Source organism: Panthera pardus, unplaced genomic scaffold (assembly GCF_024362965.1).
Source record: "Panthera pardus isolate Hobbes unplaced genomic scaffold, ASM2436296v1 HiC_scaffold_24, whole genome shotgun sequence".
Taxonomy (NCBI): domain Eukaryota; kingdom Metazoa; phylum Chordata; class Mammalia; order Carnivora; family Felidae; genus Panthera; species Panthera pardus.
This window is the reverse complement of record NW_026526810.1, coordinates 50,723,667-50,740,386: the sequence shown is the minus strand read 5'-3', so window position 1 is coordinate 50,740,386 and position 16,720 is coordinate 50,723,667. Positions and strand designations below refer to the sequence as shown.

The 16,720-nt window shown below is 39.1% G+C and overlaps 1 protein-coding gene across 2 annotated transcripts in view; it reads left to right on the top strand.

Annotated features, from left to right (window-relative positions):
• The window catches only part of BLOC1S6 (biogenesis of lysosomal organelles complex 1 subunit 6), a 125,656-nt gene extending 113,743 nt beyond the window's left edge, over positions 1-11,913 (top strand). For both annotated transcript variants that reach the window (XM_019442237.2, XM_019442238.2), the window contains 3 exons: positions 6,625-6,712; positions 8,678-8,764; positions 9,182-11,913. In XM_019442237.2, the coding sequence (XP_019297782.1) occupies positions 6,625-6,712; positions 8,678-8,764; positions 9,182-9,301 (295 nt within the window). In that variant the 3' untranslated portion in view covers positions 9,302-11,913. The remainder of the gene's footprint in view (positions 1-6,624; positions 6,713-8,677; positions 8,765-9,181) is intronic.
• Positions 11,914-16,720: the final 4,807 nt, after the last annotated feature.

The following is a 16,720-nucleotide window of genomic DNA, read 5'->3' as shown; positions in this document are numbered from 1 at the left end:
GTGAAACAGTTTAATTTTCATTAAGCCACTTTAAGTTACAGAAACAGGCCCACAGAGGTGAAGGAGAAGGTTGTGGTAGATACAAGTTAAGTTTATTTTGTAGCTAGTAATGGGAAGACCGGGAACAAAACTAACTTTATATATAAGAAAGGTTATGAATGTTCTTTTACATGTATTTGTCATTTTAAGAACCCCTGGAAAGAAAGAAAAGAGGGAGTCTCGGATTTAGGCCCTAAAAGTCTCTGGCAAGGTATAATCATAAGTAGCCTTAGTGGCGTTCCTTTTGAGATAAGCCACACTTGGACCGTCCAAGGAAATAGCTTTTTTCTCAGAGGATCATCCCCCAGATACTGCATTGATACTGCCTGGTCACTCCCAGCACATTTACTACAGATGATACAAAACTTTTAAGGGACAGGAAGGCGAGTCATTTCTACCTGATATTGAAGCTAAATATTCTGTGGAACCATTTCCTAGAGTGTCTAGACTTATGGATCATGAAAACACTGTACTTACAATTACTGTTTTATTATTATTACTTTTTTTTTTTTTTTTTTTTTTTTTTTAGAGAGAGAGAGAGAGAGAGTGTGTAAGCAGGGAGGGGGCAGAGGAGAGAGAGAGAGAGAGAGAGAGAGAGAGAGAGAGAGAGAGAGAGAGAGAGAGAATCTTAAGCAGGCTCCACACTCAGTGCAGAGCCCAATGCAGGGCTCAATCCTATGACCATGGGATCATGACTTGAGCCGAAATTGAGAGTTGTACACTCAACTGACTGAGCCACGCAGGCGCCCCTAATTACCATTTTATTATAAAGAATACAGATCAGGACCAGCCAAATGAAGAGACACATAGGGGAAGGTGTGGGAGTATATCCACCACAGAGCTTCTGTGGCTTCTTCTAGTGAAATTAGGGCATGTTACCTTCTTGGCACATCGATGTGTTTACCAACCAGGAAGCTCTACTGAGCCTCAGTGTTTAAAGTTTTTATTGCTGCTTCACTCTGTGAGCACAACTGATTGAATCATTGGCTATGTAATTGAACTCACTCTCCAGCCCCCGTCCTACAACCTCCCTTCTCTGGAGAATGGACTGATATCGAATGGCTCAAAGCCCCAACCCTGTGACCACATGATTGATCTTTCTGGCATGAGCAGCCCCCATCCTGAAGCTCTAGGGGCCCACCATATGTCACCTCATTAGCATAAACTCTGGTGTGCTTGAAGAGGGGTTCATGACTAATGAAGATACTTCTATCATTTGAGAAATTACAGAAGTCTTAGAACAGACATGCCAGGAACCTGGGACAAAGATCAGGCAAATTCATGCTTATACAATAAATGTTTATTCAGACTTTTTGCCTGTTTTTTGTTTTTTGTTTTTTTAAGTTTATTTATTTATTTTGAGGTGGGGAGGGGCAGAGAGAGAGAGGAAGAGAAAGAATCCTAAGCAGGCTTTGCAATGTCAGCATGGAGCCTGATACTGGGCTTGATATCACAAACTGAGATCACGACCTGAGCCGAAATCAAGAGTCGGACACTTCACTGACTGAGCCACCCAGCCGCCCCTCTTTTGCCTATTTTTTAACTGGGTTGTTTATTTTCTTTTTTAAAAATGTTTATTTATTTTTTGAGAGAGAGAGAGAGGATGTGCATGTACGTGTGCGTTGGGGAGGGGCAGAGACAGGGAGACAGAGGATCAGAAGCAGGCCCTGGCTGTCAGTGCAGAGCTTGACTCAGGACTCAAACTCATGAACCATGAGACCATGACCTGAGCCATGATCTGACCTGAAGTCAAATGCTTAACTGACTGACCCACCCAGGTGCCTTGGGTTATTTATTTTCTTACTGTTGAGTTTTAAGTGTTCTTTGTATACTTTGATACAAATCCTTTATATGTCTTACAAATATTTTCTCCAAGCATGTGGCTTGTCTTCGTACTTTTTTTTTTTTTAATTTTTTTTTTTCAACGTTTTTTATTTATTTTTGGGACAGAGAGAGACAGAGCATGAACGGGGGAGGGGCAGAGAGAGAGGGAGACACAGAATCAGAAACAGGCTCCAGGCTCCGAGCCATCAGCCCAGAGCCCGACGTGGGGCTCGAACTCACAAACCACGAGATCATGACCTGAGCTGAAGTCGGACGCTTAACCGACTGCGCCACTCAGGCGCCCTGTTGTCTTTGTACTTTTAAGAGTGTCTTTTACAGAGCAGAATTTTTAATTTTAAAAGTCTGACTTACCAATTTTTTAAAGTTTTTTTTTTTTATGTTTGTTTATTTTTGAGAGAGCAGTAGTGGGGGAGGGGCAGAGCGAGGGGTATAGGATGTGAAGGGGGCTCTGTGCTGACAGGCTGACAGCCGTGATGCCGATGATGCGGCTCGAACTCAAGAACTGTGAGATCATGACCTGAGCCAAAGTTGGACACTTAACCGACTGGACCTCCCAGGTGCCTCTTAAAGTTTTGTTTTGTTTTTTTTAATGTTTATTTATTTCTTTTGAGAGAGAGAGAGAGAGAGAGAGAGAGAGAGAGAGAGAATATCCCAAGCAGGCTCTGTGCTGTTAGCTCAGAGCCTGACGTGGGGCTTGATCCCACAAACCATGAGATCATGACCTGAGCCTAAATCAAGACTCAGACACTTAACCAGACTGAGCCACTTAATTTTTTTTTCATGGATCATGATTTTGATATTTCATGTAAAAATTCATCACCGAATCAAGGTCACCTAAGATTTTCTCCTGTGTTTTCTTCTAGATGTTTTAGGGTTTTACTTTTTATATTTAGACCTATGGTCCATTTTGAGTTAATTCTTATGAAATTGTAAGATCTTTGTTTAGGTTAATTTCTTTGCACGTCAGTGTCCAGTTGTTTGCTCGCATTTGTTGAAAAGACTAGCCTGAATCCACTGCATTGTCTTTGCTCTTTTGTCAAAGAGGACTTGACTGTATTTGTGTGGATCTATTTAAGAGCTTTCTATACTGTTGCATTGATGTGTCTGTTTTACCGGTATCATGCTGTTTTGATTTCTATAGTTTTGCAGTAAATCTTGAAATTGGGTAGTGTAAGTCTTCCAGCTTTGTTCTTATTCATTGTGTTTTGGCTATTCTTGGTCTTTGCCTTTCTATGTGAATTTTAGGATCAGTTTGTTGATATCTCCAAAATAACTTGGTGTGGTTTAAATTGAGATTGCATAGATTCCATAGATCAAGTTGGGAAAAATTGGGAGGATAACAATATTGAGTTTCTTATTCCATGTACTTGCAATATCTGTTACTTGGATCTTTTAAAATTTATTTCATTGGAGTTTTATAGTTTTTGCTTATAGCTCCTGTACATATTTTGTTAGATTTATATCAAAGTATTTCATATGAAGTATTGATTTTTCTAATTTTTCTAATTATTCACTGCTGACTTTTATACATTAACCTGATACCCTCCTGAAACCTTGCTATACTCACATATTTTGTTGATTCTTTGGGATTTTCCACATGGGCAATCATCTGTGAACAAAGACAGTTTTATTTCTTCCTTTCCAGTCTGTATACATTTTATTTCCTTTTCTTGTCTCATTACATTAGCTAGAGCTTCCAGTACGATGTTGAATAGGAATAGGGAGCAGACATCCTCTCCTTACTCCTGATCATAAAGGGAAAGCGTCTACTTAGTTTCTCACAAGTGTGATGTTAGCTGTAGTTTTTTTTTAATGTTCTTTATCAAGTTGAGGAAGTTCCTCTCTCTAGTTTGTTGAGAGTTTTTAATCATGAATGGGTGTTGGACTTTGTCAAATGTCTTTTCTGCATCATATAATAGTACCAAATGATTTTTCTTCTTTAGTCAGTTGATATGCTGGATCACACTGATTGATTTTCAAATGTTGAACCGGCTTTGAATACTTGGAATAAATCTCATTTGATTGTGGTGTATAATTCTTTTTATATATTGTTGGATTTGTTTTGTTAATATTTTGTGGAGGATTTTTCCATCTCTGTTCATAAAAGATACTGGTCTAGAGATGCTTGGGTGGCTCAGTCAGTTAAGTGTCTGACTCTTGATCTCAGCTCAGGTCTTTATCTCAGGGTGGTGAGTTCAGGCCCTGCTTTGAGTTCTGTGTTGTATGTAGAGCCTACTTTAAAAAAAGATACTGGTCTATGGTTTTCCTTTCTTGTAATATCTTTATCTGGTTTTGGTTTTCACGTAATGTTGGCCTCGTAGAATGAGTTAGGAAGTGCTCCCTCTGCCTTGGCTTTGCTGGAAACTATTGTGGAGAATTTGCGTCATTCCTTCCTTAAATATTTGGCAGAAATTAAGTGTGAAGCCATCTGGTCCTGGCATTTTCATTTCTGGAAGGTTATAACTTACTGACTGAATTCCTTTAACAAATGTAGACCTACTTAGATGATCTGCGTCTCCTTGTGTGAGTTTTGGAAGTTTGTGTCTTTCAAGGAATTAGTTATTTCCATCTGAGATATCAATTTGTGGACAGAGTTGTTGGAGGTATTCTTTTATGGTCCCTTTAATGTCCATGGAGTCAGTGATGGTTTCTCTTCTATAAGTCATGTTAGTAATTTGTGCCCTCTCTCTTTTTCTTTGTGAGCCTGGCCAGAGGTTTATCCATTTTATTGATATTTTGAAGAACCAACTTTTGGTTTCATTGATTGTTCTTTACTGTTTTCTAGTTGTAACAGTGTCATTGCTTTCCTGTTTACGCGGGATCATTGACTTGCTGGCTGCTTCTTATTTGTTCCATATTTCACTTTTTGTGGTCTCTAGTCAGAGCTGAAGGGACAAACTTGTGACCTGTGGGATTTGCCAAACTTACTGCTGGATGGTGGAGATGTTGTAACTGCTTTTCATTCTCTACATTGCTATTTTTTTCATCATTGTTCTCTCTTTAGCGTAGCTTCACAAGCAAATCACGTCATATTTTGCTTTGCCTATAGTATTCTTTAAAATGTTTAGAGGCGCCTGGGTGGCTCAGTCAGTTAAGCATCATGATGTCAGCTCAGGTCATGATCTCGCAGTTTGTGAGATTGAGTCCCTGCGTCGGGCTCTGCGCTGACAGCATGGAGCTGCTTGGGATTCTCTCTCTCTCTCTCTCTTTCTCTCTCTCTCTCTCGCTCTCTCTCTCTGTGTCCCTCTCCAGCTTGTGCACCCATGTGCACTCTATCCCTCTCAAAATAAATAAATAAACCTTAAAAAAATTGTTTTAATGTTTAATTCAGTGGCCCCTCAGTGTTTCTTATCCCGTGAGCCTGGCATTGGTTGATCCGGAGAGGGACGTCAGGAAAGTTGGCTTCTATTCCTCAATAAAAGGATTTGAATCAGAATTTTCATGAGGAACCTTAGAAGTTACCTGGTGTGAGCTTCCCACTTTATAAATAAAGAAATTCAGGCCCAGGAAAATAAATTTCCAAGATTATACAACTGGTTATTGGTGGGGCATCTTGTGATTCCTGGTCCTGTTTTTTCATCTTCTTACTACCCTCTTCTGATTTAGTATAACTTGATACTGCATTTTCCCCAACTCTAATCTAAAAAGTCATGGCTCCCCAGAGCACCTGGGTGGCTCAGGCAGTTGAGCATCAGACTTCAGTTCAGGTCACGATGTCACGTTTCAGGAGTTCAAGCTCAAGCTCGCTGCTGCCGGCGTGTAGTCTGCTTAGGATCCTCTATCTCCCTATCTCTGTTCCTCCCTGGCTCCTGGACTCTGTCTCAAAAAGAAATAAACCTTTAAAAAAGTCGTTGCTCCCCATTGCCTTTATGATAATGTTGCAGGTTTAATATACATAAAACATCACGTTTTTTGGGCAAGATGGTATAAAAAACTTTTTTGTTAGAAGTAACAAATAATAATTTTAAATGATTTGATGATTTCAGTCATTACAGTTAGATTTAATTATTAGAATTATTGCTCATTTAGGCAAGAATAAAAGACACAGTTATCAGAATGTGGCTGTGGAATATTATTTTGAAAAGGATTTTATTAGACCAAATAAGCCTTGGAGAGTGAATAAATTTTCAACTGAATTTTTTTTTTTTTAAACTGAGTTGAATCTTCAGCAGCTTTTTTTTTTTTTTTAATTTATTTATTTTTGAGACAGAGAGAGACAGAGCATGAATGGGGGAGGGGCAGAGAGAGAGGGAGACACAGAATGAAGCAGGCTCCAGGCTCTGAGCCATCAGCCCAGAGCCCAATATGGGGCTCGAACTCACGGACTGCAAGATCGTGACCTGAGCTGAAGACGGACGCTTAACCGACTGAGCCACCCAGGTGCCCCTCAACTGAATTTTTACTTTTGACATTAACCAAGATGAAATGTGATTCCTCTTTAAAAAAAGTTTTTTTTAATGTTTATTTATTTTTGAGAGAGAGAGAGAGAGAGAGCGAGCAGGGGCAGGGGAGGGGCAAAGAGAGAGGGAGACATAGAACTGGAAGCAGGCTCCAGGCTCCGCACTGTCAGCACAGAGCACAACGTGGGGCTCGAACTCACAAACTGTGAGATCATGACCTGAGCCGAGGTTGGACGCTTAACCGACTTAGCCACCCGGGCGTCCCAAATGTGATTCCTTTTTAATGAACGAGCACTTAACAGTATGTATGGTTTATTTTGGCTATGTGCTTTTGTTTCAGACAGAACCAAGTTGTATTACTAGACACACTGGAACAAGAGATTTCAAAATTTAAAGAATGCCATTCTATGTTGGATATTAATGCTTTGGTAAGTATGATGTGAGTTGACACAGCTTAATGACATCTTGGCTTAGAAATAACTAGGTTTTTCCTGTGCGACGTTGTAGTTAGGTATGTTTAGGATCTTTTCCTCTAATTTTTTTTTTAACATTTTTTTAAAAGTTTATTTATTTATTTTGAGGGTGGGGCGGGGGGAGAGAATCCCAAGCAGGCTCTGCACCAGCAGCACAGAGCCCAATGCAAGGCTTGAACCCACAACTGTGAGATCATGACCTGAGCCAAAACCAGGAGCCGGACACTTAACCGACTGAGTCACCCAGGCACCCATTTTCTCTAATTTTTAAATTTTAGAATTTGTCCTTTAATGGGAAACCTTGATTTACTTTACTAGAACTTCTATTGTCGTGACTTGTTATCTTTCAGATGTTGAGCCTATAGTAGAAAAAGGAACTTATTTGTGACAGTCTGGAATAGATGTGCTCATAGTTAAAGACTTCTAAAAGGGAACTAAAAGTAAGGAACTTTTGGGGTACTGTTTTCCCTTAAGGAAAGTGCATCTTTCCTAATCAATTACATGGCTTTTTTAAAACCAGCATTTTGTTTAATTGTATGGCCCATTCATAATGCCATCACAAATTAATACTGAAATGGACTCTTTGGGGATCCTTTATAGACGCTTTATATCTTTCAGTATATATGACAGTAGTTTAGTTTCATCAGAAGCTTTATAGATTTTTGATGAGAGGAACTGCTACTCTTTATTTTAAGAAACAGGGAATTGACAAAAATAAGGAACTTGTGGCTACCTTTCTCTTCACCTCAACGTGAAGCAGTAGCTTGGTTTGCATGATTTTTTAGACTTTTATATGAATGTCAAAAAATGAGCTTTCTGTTGGACAAGTGTGGCTCATTAATTTTTCCCTTTATTATAATCAAAAACAAGTCTGTTTTCTCTTGCATTAGGCAGAAGCCTGGGGTAGTAAATACAAAGTTTTCTGACTTGTGAAGGAAGTGGACAAGGCTACACTGACCTACTTGTGTCTTCCCCACTGAGTTCATATTGCAGCAGAACGAATATTTGCTCAGTGAATGAATGATAAATGAATGAACCAAGCAGATGTAATAGTGTTGCTTCAGTCTGAAGGGGCAGAAACTGTCTTCCTGTTTTTTCCTCTCTCAGCCCAAGTGGTTAGATTATCATTCAGGAACTGAAAACTGTGAGGCCCAGAGAGAGAGGGAGAGGGTCTGGAAGCTCTAGAGCTCATCAGACTAAGACTTTACTTGTAGATACATGAAGGCTGCTAATTTCTCTATTGACACTCCTCTCACTCTTATTACCTGGTCTCTGTCTGTTAACCTTGGCTCCTGAGAATGAGGTGTTTTTTTCTTTCTCTCCCATCCCTGGCTGAGATGGAAAAGTCTATACATACCATGGCTTGGGAAGACAAGTGTCCTTACAGAGCTTGTTCTGCTTGGTCTCGCTTTAGAAGCCCCAGGAACATGACCAGATTTATCCACAGTCCTCCCAGGATTCTCTGACCACAGCTTGGTTTTTCCTGATGGGCGGACACTTCACTTCAGTTGTCCTGTTCTCCTTTGTGAAGACAGTAGAGTGTTGTACTTTTTCTCAAATGAAACTCATAGCATTATTGGATAGTCTTACTAAAAGTTTAGGATTATATTGCATGTTTTTAAAGCACAGTGTTACCTGTACACAATATAAATGTCTGTTTTATGTTTAGTAACTTTTTTTTTTTATCAGTTTGAACTGAATCAAGTGTTATCAAATACCTACTAAAGGCTTAAATAAAATTTGAATTTTGGAATGAAAATGTGGAGATAATTAAGGCTTTAAAAAATTTGGCCAATTTAGGCAGAGTGAGCAGTAATTTATTATTCATCCATCTTACTCTTTCAGTCTATTTTTTTTCCCCCTTTTAAAAAAACTTTGGCCTATTTGAACTTGACTTTTCATTTCCTTTTCCATATTTAGTTCACTGAAGCTAAACACTATCATGCCAAGTTGGTGAATATAAGAAAAGAGATGCTGATGCTTCATGAAAAGACATCGAAGTTAAAAGTGAGTTGAAAATTGTTTCACATTCTTTATAGAAGTGGAGGTTTAATTGTTTTTTCAAGTATTCATTTTCTGACTTCTTATGTACCCATACGCAATAACATAATTCATGGTACATTGTTTTCCTTTAAAACATATTCTTTTGAACCCCACTCTGGGCTTTTCTACTAATAGCTGGGCTGAGGAGCTCATATTTTCATTGTCACAGCAGTTCTCAGTCAGTAATAGTTTGGAGTAAGAAATTCAATTTTGTGTGTGTGTTAAGGGGGACCTTAAATTACCCAGAACAGGCTTAAAAGTTAAATATGAAATTTAGTAATGCCTGTGGATTACCTCAAGTCAAAGCACTGCTACTTTTAAATTAGGCCATAACAGATAAGCCTTGATTGTTCTCTTGGTTTAAAATTTTTTTTGACATAGAAAAGAGCACTTAAACTGCAACAGAAGAGGCAAAAAGAAGAGTTGGAAAGGGAGCAGCAACGGGAGAAGGAATTTGAAAGAGAAAAGCAGTTAACCGCCAAACCAGCAAAGAGGACCTGAGAAGCTGAGTGTGTCTGTGTTCTTCCTCCCCCTGCCCCCTGTTACTTGCATGCAGGGCAGCCCAGGTGTGGGCTGGAGTGAAGGTAGTGTCTTACACCACCGGCCCGGCTCACGTTTGCAGTCCTTTTCCCGGGAGTGCTGTCTCCGGATCTTCATTTCCGCCATCAAGGAGCTTTTTGCCCCAAGTAGAAGACAAAATGTCACTCGCTTTGAGTCTTTGAATGTAATTTTTCAACTTCTGTTTTGCATCATTTTTAAATTCCTTACTTTGGCTTTGCATCATTTATCAATGGGAAAATGGATTGATTGCTTTAATAGTCCAGACTCTAAGTGATTAAAAACTAGTATTTTTTAGCGTCTTGAGAAGTGTGGATTGAAAAGATTCCATTTCTTTTATGACTTGCCTTTCTGGCAATATAGTGCTGGTTTTTGGTAATTGCTTTATTGTTGCTTGGTTCAGAAGAAATGCCAACTGGTTAAGCACATGTGCCCGTGGAGAAGAGGTGGTGTAAGCCTTTGTGAAGAACACGATGGAGAAATGCATAACGGGAAATAATAGCATCTTAGACGTCGGACCGATGGGCAAGATTCCAGATAGATTCTGCTAACTGTATGCTCTGTCTGCTTCCTAGCGTTGTTGCTCTTTAGTTTTTACGTATTCTCTGCGTTCAGGGTCGATTCTCTCTACTTCTAAAGTTTGGCAAGGGTGGTAGAGCTGTCACACACACAAATATGCTGAAATATTTCGAATACTTAGTAAGAGTCATCACACACTGAGATACAGTTGCCAGATTGATAAGATACGAGTCCAGCTTTCCAAATGGAAGTTCTCATCGCTAGCTCTGTCCATCCACTGATTTGCTGTGTGGCCTTACATGTAGTTACTTTTTCTGTGCTTTAAAAAAAGTTCTTAAGGTAGAATGATATCTTTACCCACTACCCATGTTATAGATAATGACAAGAATGGTGGAAAATTAGCAAATAGCTTCTTCACAAGAGACAGCATGATACCTTTAGTATTTGCTAGATTTTTCCCCTCAGTAGTTTCAGTAGGAACTTATGTGAGGAAATATTAGGAAGTTTCATTTTCTAAAATTGAGAGTATGTTACTAATTGTTTTAGTATTATTTAATATCCAACTGGTCTCCAATCTATATTACATAGAGACTGTACAGAACCTATAAAGGTGTGTGCTTATCTTTTATAGTCTCTGTTACATTTTGGTAAGCTGGAATCACTACCTCTGATCTCATATCAGGCTAATTAATGATGGAGAGGGCATTAGATTTAAGCTGATTGCTAAAAACTGGTCTGTTTGAAGGTTTACACAGTTTTGGGGAAGCTGTTCCCTTCTTTGATGAATGAATTATGATCTCACAATTTACTTGACTTTGACCTTATATTAAGAATATAAATACATTTTATTTTAAAAGGCTACATTTGTCCTCAAACACTAGCTAAAACTGCCTAGGGCAGGATTCATTAGCGCTTGTGGGACAATGTCACTTAAATTGGTGAATGAACTCCTCTGTAAAGGCTGTGCACTGTTTCTCAGAGTGTTTTATGGGCCAGCTGCATTAAATGCTGGTTCCTGGACACCGCTCTCAATCTGCTGGAGCAAATCTGTTTGTTTGTTTTGTCTTTTTTTTTTAATTTCCCCACATGATTCTGATGGACCTTAAAAGTTGAGACCCACTGGTCCAGTGGTCTAGGTCAGAGGTTCCCACACTAGACTGTATGCCACTGTCACCTGGGAACTTAAAACAGACATTCTGGAAGATTCTTACTCGTTAGTTCTGAGGTGGGGTCCATGCAAATTTTGAAGAGCTCCCCACATAATTCTGATGCGGGGGACCACTGGTCTATAATGTCTAGTGATTTATATTTATAAGAAATGAAATAGCTTAAAAGCTACCCAATAACTCTTGGGATTAATCTTATGAAATAAATTCTCAACTGCTTTTGATAGAAAGTCAGATTTAAGACTGAAGTAGATAGCAGGCAGGAGATAGATATAGAATTCTGGTTAATTAATTGAACTTTTTGCGACCTGTGTTAAAATAAATCATGTTTATTGAATGAGTGACAAGGCACATATACTTTTAGAATTGTATTTAAGGTTTGAAGTTTTTTTTTTTAAATGTCAAGGACATATATTAGCAACCACTATTTTTAGGTCAGTTGTAAATCAAAAGTACTGTTACGTTGGTAATTACAATCTAACACTTGAGCTGTATTTCAGTAGCATAGAAACATATCTTATTGACTAAACCTAAATGGAATCCTTCTAGTAGTCTTGCTGTATTTTTGCACAGTATAATGAATTGGTACTTGGGTTGGTTGTTTGGTTGAAAAAAATTGCCTTTGTTTTGAACTGTATCACGTGTGTACTGAACTAAAATGTTAAGAGTTAATTTTGTATTTACTTTGCAGTAGGTAATATGTAAAGATGCAGACATTGAATGTAATATGGATTGTGTCTGCAGTGAGTTTTTGAGTGGGTACAGTTTATAAATATGCCAGTTATACACCCTTGTACATTTGTCTGATTTTGAACTTGTACAATGAGGACTACTTTTTACACATTTAATAAAAAAAAAAAAGTCTCTGAACTATCCCATGTCATTTATCCAGCACCGTTTTGTTCACAGCACTGTATACCTCCCTTTATGTTTCTTATTTTAAACATTTCGCTCCTTTGCTTTCCCCTCCTGTCATCTTTCTGTTAATGTTCTCTGTAGATTGTATCACAAAATGAGTGGTCCACTCATGGAATCCTTTTCAGAAAGGTGATAGAAAGTGTTGTGAAAAGAGTCTGGGTGAAACAACCCAACTTCATAAAGTTATTTACTATCTGAGAATAGAAATAATAACTACACATTTTAGTAATTTGGTAGGAAGTGCTTCATAAGGATCCCTGCATGAATCGCCTGTAAATAATGAAAATTTCCAGCTAATAGGATATTTTAGGTCAGTTTAAAATTTTTTTTTTAACCTGGGGCCACCTGGGTGGCTCAGTAAGTCAAGCATCTAACTCTTGATTTTGGCTCAGGTCATGATCTCACAGTTCGTGGGTTTGAGCCCCACTCTGTACTGACAGCGTGGAACCTGTTTGGGATTCTCTCTCTCTGTCTCTCTGTCTCTCTGTCTCTTTCTCTGTCCTGTCCCCCACTGCCTCTCAAAAATATATAAATATTTAAATTTAAATTTGTTTAACCCGTGAGTCCGTGGACTTCTGTGGATGGCCTTTGGAGGGGATATGAACTCTCATAAATCCCTTGTAGAATTTTGTATGTGTTTCCCAGGATTGGGTCTGTAGATTTCATTAGATTCTCTTATGTACATGTAACATTTCCTTCAAAGCAATGATCCTTAAACATTAAGCCTCCAAACTTCACTGTGAATATTAAAAAAAAGTTACTTAGTTTCTAGGTTTTCCTTTTGGATGAAGATAGTTCAGTTTTTTTGTTTGTTTGTTTTTTGTTTTTCAAACTCACTCAAAACCCAGAGATCAAGAATTGCATGCACTACCAACTGAGACTGTCAGGCACCCCGATAGTTCCTGTATTATGTACTTGTTCAAAGACTGTTTATACGGATTAATCAGTTATTTGAGATTTGCTCTGTTGCACATTCATACTGTTTCAGCTCTGTTTTGCATGTATGTGGCCAGATGCCACCTAGTCTTCAGGTTAGCATTTGGGTGAGGGCAGGTTTATTTCAAAGCCATTGAGAGAGTGAAGAGAGTAGTCAAGGGAGACAGTTTTAACGGCTAGTTTAAAAAGCATTTAAAGCAAAAATTCCAAAAAACGCAATGTGAAGGAAGGGCAGTCAAAGAGAGGGTAGGGAAAATTTGGAGCAGTGTGGGAGTGGTAATCAAGAAAGATGATTGTTTTTCAGTAGCTCGATGTCGGGAACTGGAAAAAAAAAAAAAAAAGGAAAGGCAAAAGTGAAGTAGAAGGGGAGGCAATGTATCTTTTGTAGACCCGTGTATCCTGAAAATAAGGGAAGTTGATAGGCATGTACAGAATAATAAATTAATAATATTCACCAATTTAGGATAAGGTTGCCCCCTACTGTCACTTCATTGTAAATTGGAGAGAAAGTTCTAGCCTGCTGTTCCTTCGGGTTTCGATCATAAAGACAATCTGTTCTCAATGTGTTTCAGGCCTGCAGTGCTCAAATCTGGATAAGGATGGGGCTGAAAATGTCTGAGTGTGTATGGGTGTTGCTCACTCCTATTCTAGGCTTGACTTTTATTCCGACTTTGGAAAAGACAGTCAAAAAGTATATTGAACACTGCAAGGGAATACTAAGTAACAAAATTGTGATGTGTGTTTAGACCTGAACATTCCTGGCCTCTGCTTTGATCCTAAAACTTTGCAGTATGTAGGGCTTTAGAAGTAGTGGTTAGGATTGTGGACTCTGAAGTCAGACTGCTGTGGTTTATATTTGGGCTTGGACTTGCCTGACCCCTGTGTACCTTACTTTCCTAAGCTGTAAGGTTGGGATAAATGTTTCTGGGTTTATAAGTTAGAAGATTTTACGATATCCACAGGAAAACAAACTAGTTAGAGCTCACGAACTGTTGGATGTTGTAGTATCTTGATGGCACATATCCACGTGGGGGTCTTGGTGCTTATTTTGCCCCTTTTTACATGTTTTTTGCTCACAGGGTTTCTGCTGCCTAGGATCCTTCATCCTCTAATGTTTATTACCTGTTGAGACACCTATTCGTTCTTTGCAACTCAAATGTCACTTAACGGTTTTTCAAACCACTTCCCAAAGACTTTCTTTTTTCTTTGTGTTCTGTAGTAGTTAATAATACATTTGGCATTTACAGTATTAGTTATGTGCTCACAAGTCTCTTCAAGATCAAGGATACTTCATGGTCATCTTTTTATTCCATGGTGCAGTAGTGGATCATGGTCTACAGTTGGTGTATATTAGGGTTCTCCAGAGAAACAGAACCAATAGGGTAGGTGTGTGTATGTGTGTGTGTGTGTGTGGAGAGAGAGAGAGAGAGAGAGAGAGAGAGAGGAGAAAGAGATTTAAGGAATTGGTTCTTATGATTGAGGGGGCTGGTAATTCCAAAATCTGCAGGGCAGGCTGGAGACCCAGAGAAGAGCTGATGTTGCAGCTTGAGTTCAAGGGCAATCTGGAGGGAATTCTCTCTTCCTCAGAGGACCTCAGTGTTTTCCTCTTGAGACTTTCAACTAATTAAGGGCCACCCACAGTAAGCAGGTACTCTTACATCTAGACTGGCATTTGACCAAATACCTAGATACCATGAACTAGCCAAGTTGCCAAGTTCAGCTCTTAACCTCAGTTAAGAGATTGACTTGAATCTAGTAGGAGAGAGATATACAGATATTAAAAGCAGCTACAGTAAAAAACTGGCTTGCATGAATGTCAGATAAGGAATATTGCAATAGAAAGATCAAATTTCTGCAATTCAAACATGCCTCAGGAGCCTGTCATCCTTGGATAATCCATGGTACCTGCTTCCATTAATTCACTTAGACTAAGACAAGTGATAGCCAGTTTTAAGACCTTGGGAATCAAATGAGCTCAGAGATCATGAATGTACTGTTTAGATTTATACTTTCTCTATCAAGTACGGGCTGTTTCAGTCTCTTAAGAATAGCTTCAAGGAAGGAGGTGTACGGTTTTATTATTTTATTTATTTATTTATTTATTTTTTCCCAATATATGAAATTTATTGTCAAATTGGTTTCCATACACCACCCAGTGCTCATCCCAATAGGTGCCCTCCTCAGTACCCATCACCCACCCTCCCCTCTCTCCCACCCCCCATCAACCCTCAGTTTGTTCTCAGTTTTTAACAGTCTCTTATGCTTTGACTCTCTCCCACTCTAACCTCTTTTTTTTTTTTTCCTTCCCCTCCCCCATGGGTTTCTGTTAAGTTTCTCAGGATCCACATAAGAGTGAAACCATATGGTATCTGTCTTTCTCTGTATGGCTTATTTCACTTAGCATCACACTCTCCAGTTCCATCCACGTTGCTACAAAAGGCCATATTTCATTCTTTCTCATTGCCACGTAGTATTCCATTGTGTATATAAACCACAATTTCTTTATCCATTCATCAGTTGATGGACATTTAGGCTCTTTCCATAATTTGGCTATTGTTGAGAGTGCTGCTATAAACATCGGGGTACAAGTGCCCCTATACATCAGTACTCCTGTATCCCTTGGGTAAATTCCTAGCAGTGCTATTGCTGGGTCATAGGGTAGGTCTATTTTTAATTTTCTGAGGAACCTCCACACTGCTTTCCAGAGCAGCTGCACCAATTTGCATTCCCACCAACAGTGCAAGAGGGTTCCCGTTTCTCCACATCCTCTCCAGCATCTACAGGCTCCTGATTTGTTCATTTGGGCCACTCTGACTGGCGTGAGGTGATATCTGAGTGTGGTTTTGATTTGTATTTCCCTGATAAGGAGCGACGTTGAACATCTTTTCATGTGCCTGTTGGCCATCCAGATGTCTTCTTTAGAGGTGTCTATTCATGTTTTCTGCCCATTTCTTCACTGGGTTATTTGTTTTTCGGGTGTGGAGTTTGGTGAGTTCTTTATAGATTTTGGATACTAGCCCTTTGAGGAGGTGGACGGTTTTAGAGCAGGCTCAACAGATGAGCACGTGCTTCGATTTCTAATCCGATAAGGCACAGATGGGATGATGCTGCCATCTTGTGGTACTTTTTGCTCCCCTAGTTCTATAAATTCTAGTATTGTCTGATGAAATTTGGCCTGTTTTCAACTATACTTTTAGGTAAGTCATGATTTTCTGTATGGTCTGAACTTTTGTTTGAACATTGAGGTGTTTGAAAGTAATCTCTGTGAAGCAGCTGATAAAGTTTAAAATTACATTTTTCTAACTTTTTTGAGTCTTTCAGTTTTTTTTTTTTTTTTTTTTTTTTTAAGATTTAAAAAAGAATTACTTTGACTACAATCCACCCCCCCCCCCCATATGGGGTTTGAACTCACGACCCCAACATCAAGAGTCACATGCTCTACTGGCTGAGCCAGCCAGGGACCCTGAGTCTTTTAGTTTGATGGTGGGCTTGAGGGCTTTTTTCTTCTTCAGTCATGTAATCTATCATCAACCATACTCAGCATCCTGTTCTAAGGCTAAAAAGATTTTGCTTTGGGAAATTTCTGTGTTTTTATTCCCCTGAGCCTCCACATCGGGGCCTCAGCTGATAGGATTTGGGGTGGGCACTTGACCCAAGGGCAGCCAACCTGTAGGCCACTTGGTGAAAAATTAGCCTGGCATTAAAAACTTTGCGTAAATGGGAACTACATAGACTCTCATTGGTTTAGTTGATTATTGTCTTGGGACTATGTGTTAGAATACTCAGAATCAGCCCTTTAGTAATTGAAGGAGGAATAAAAAGA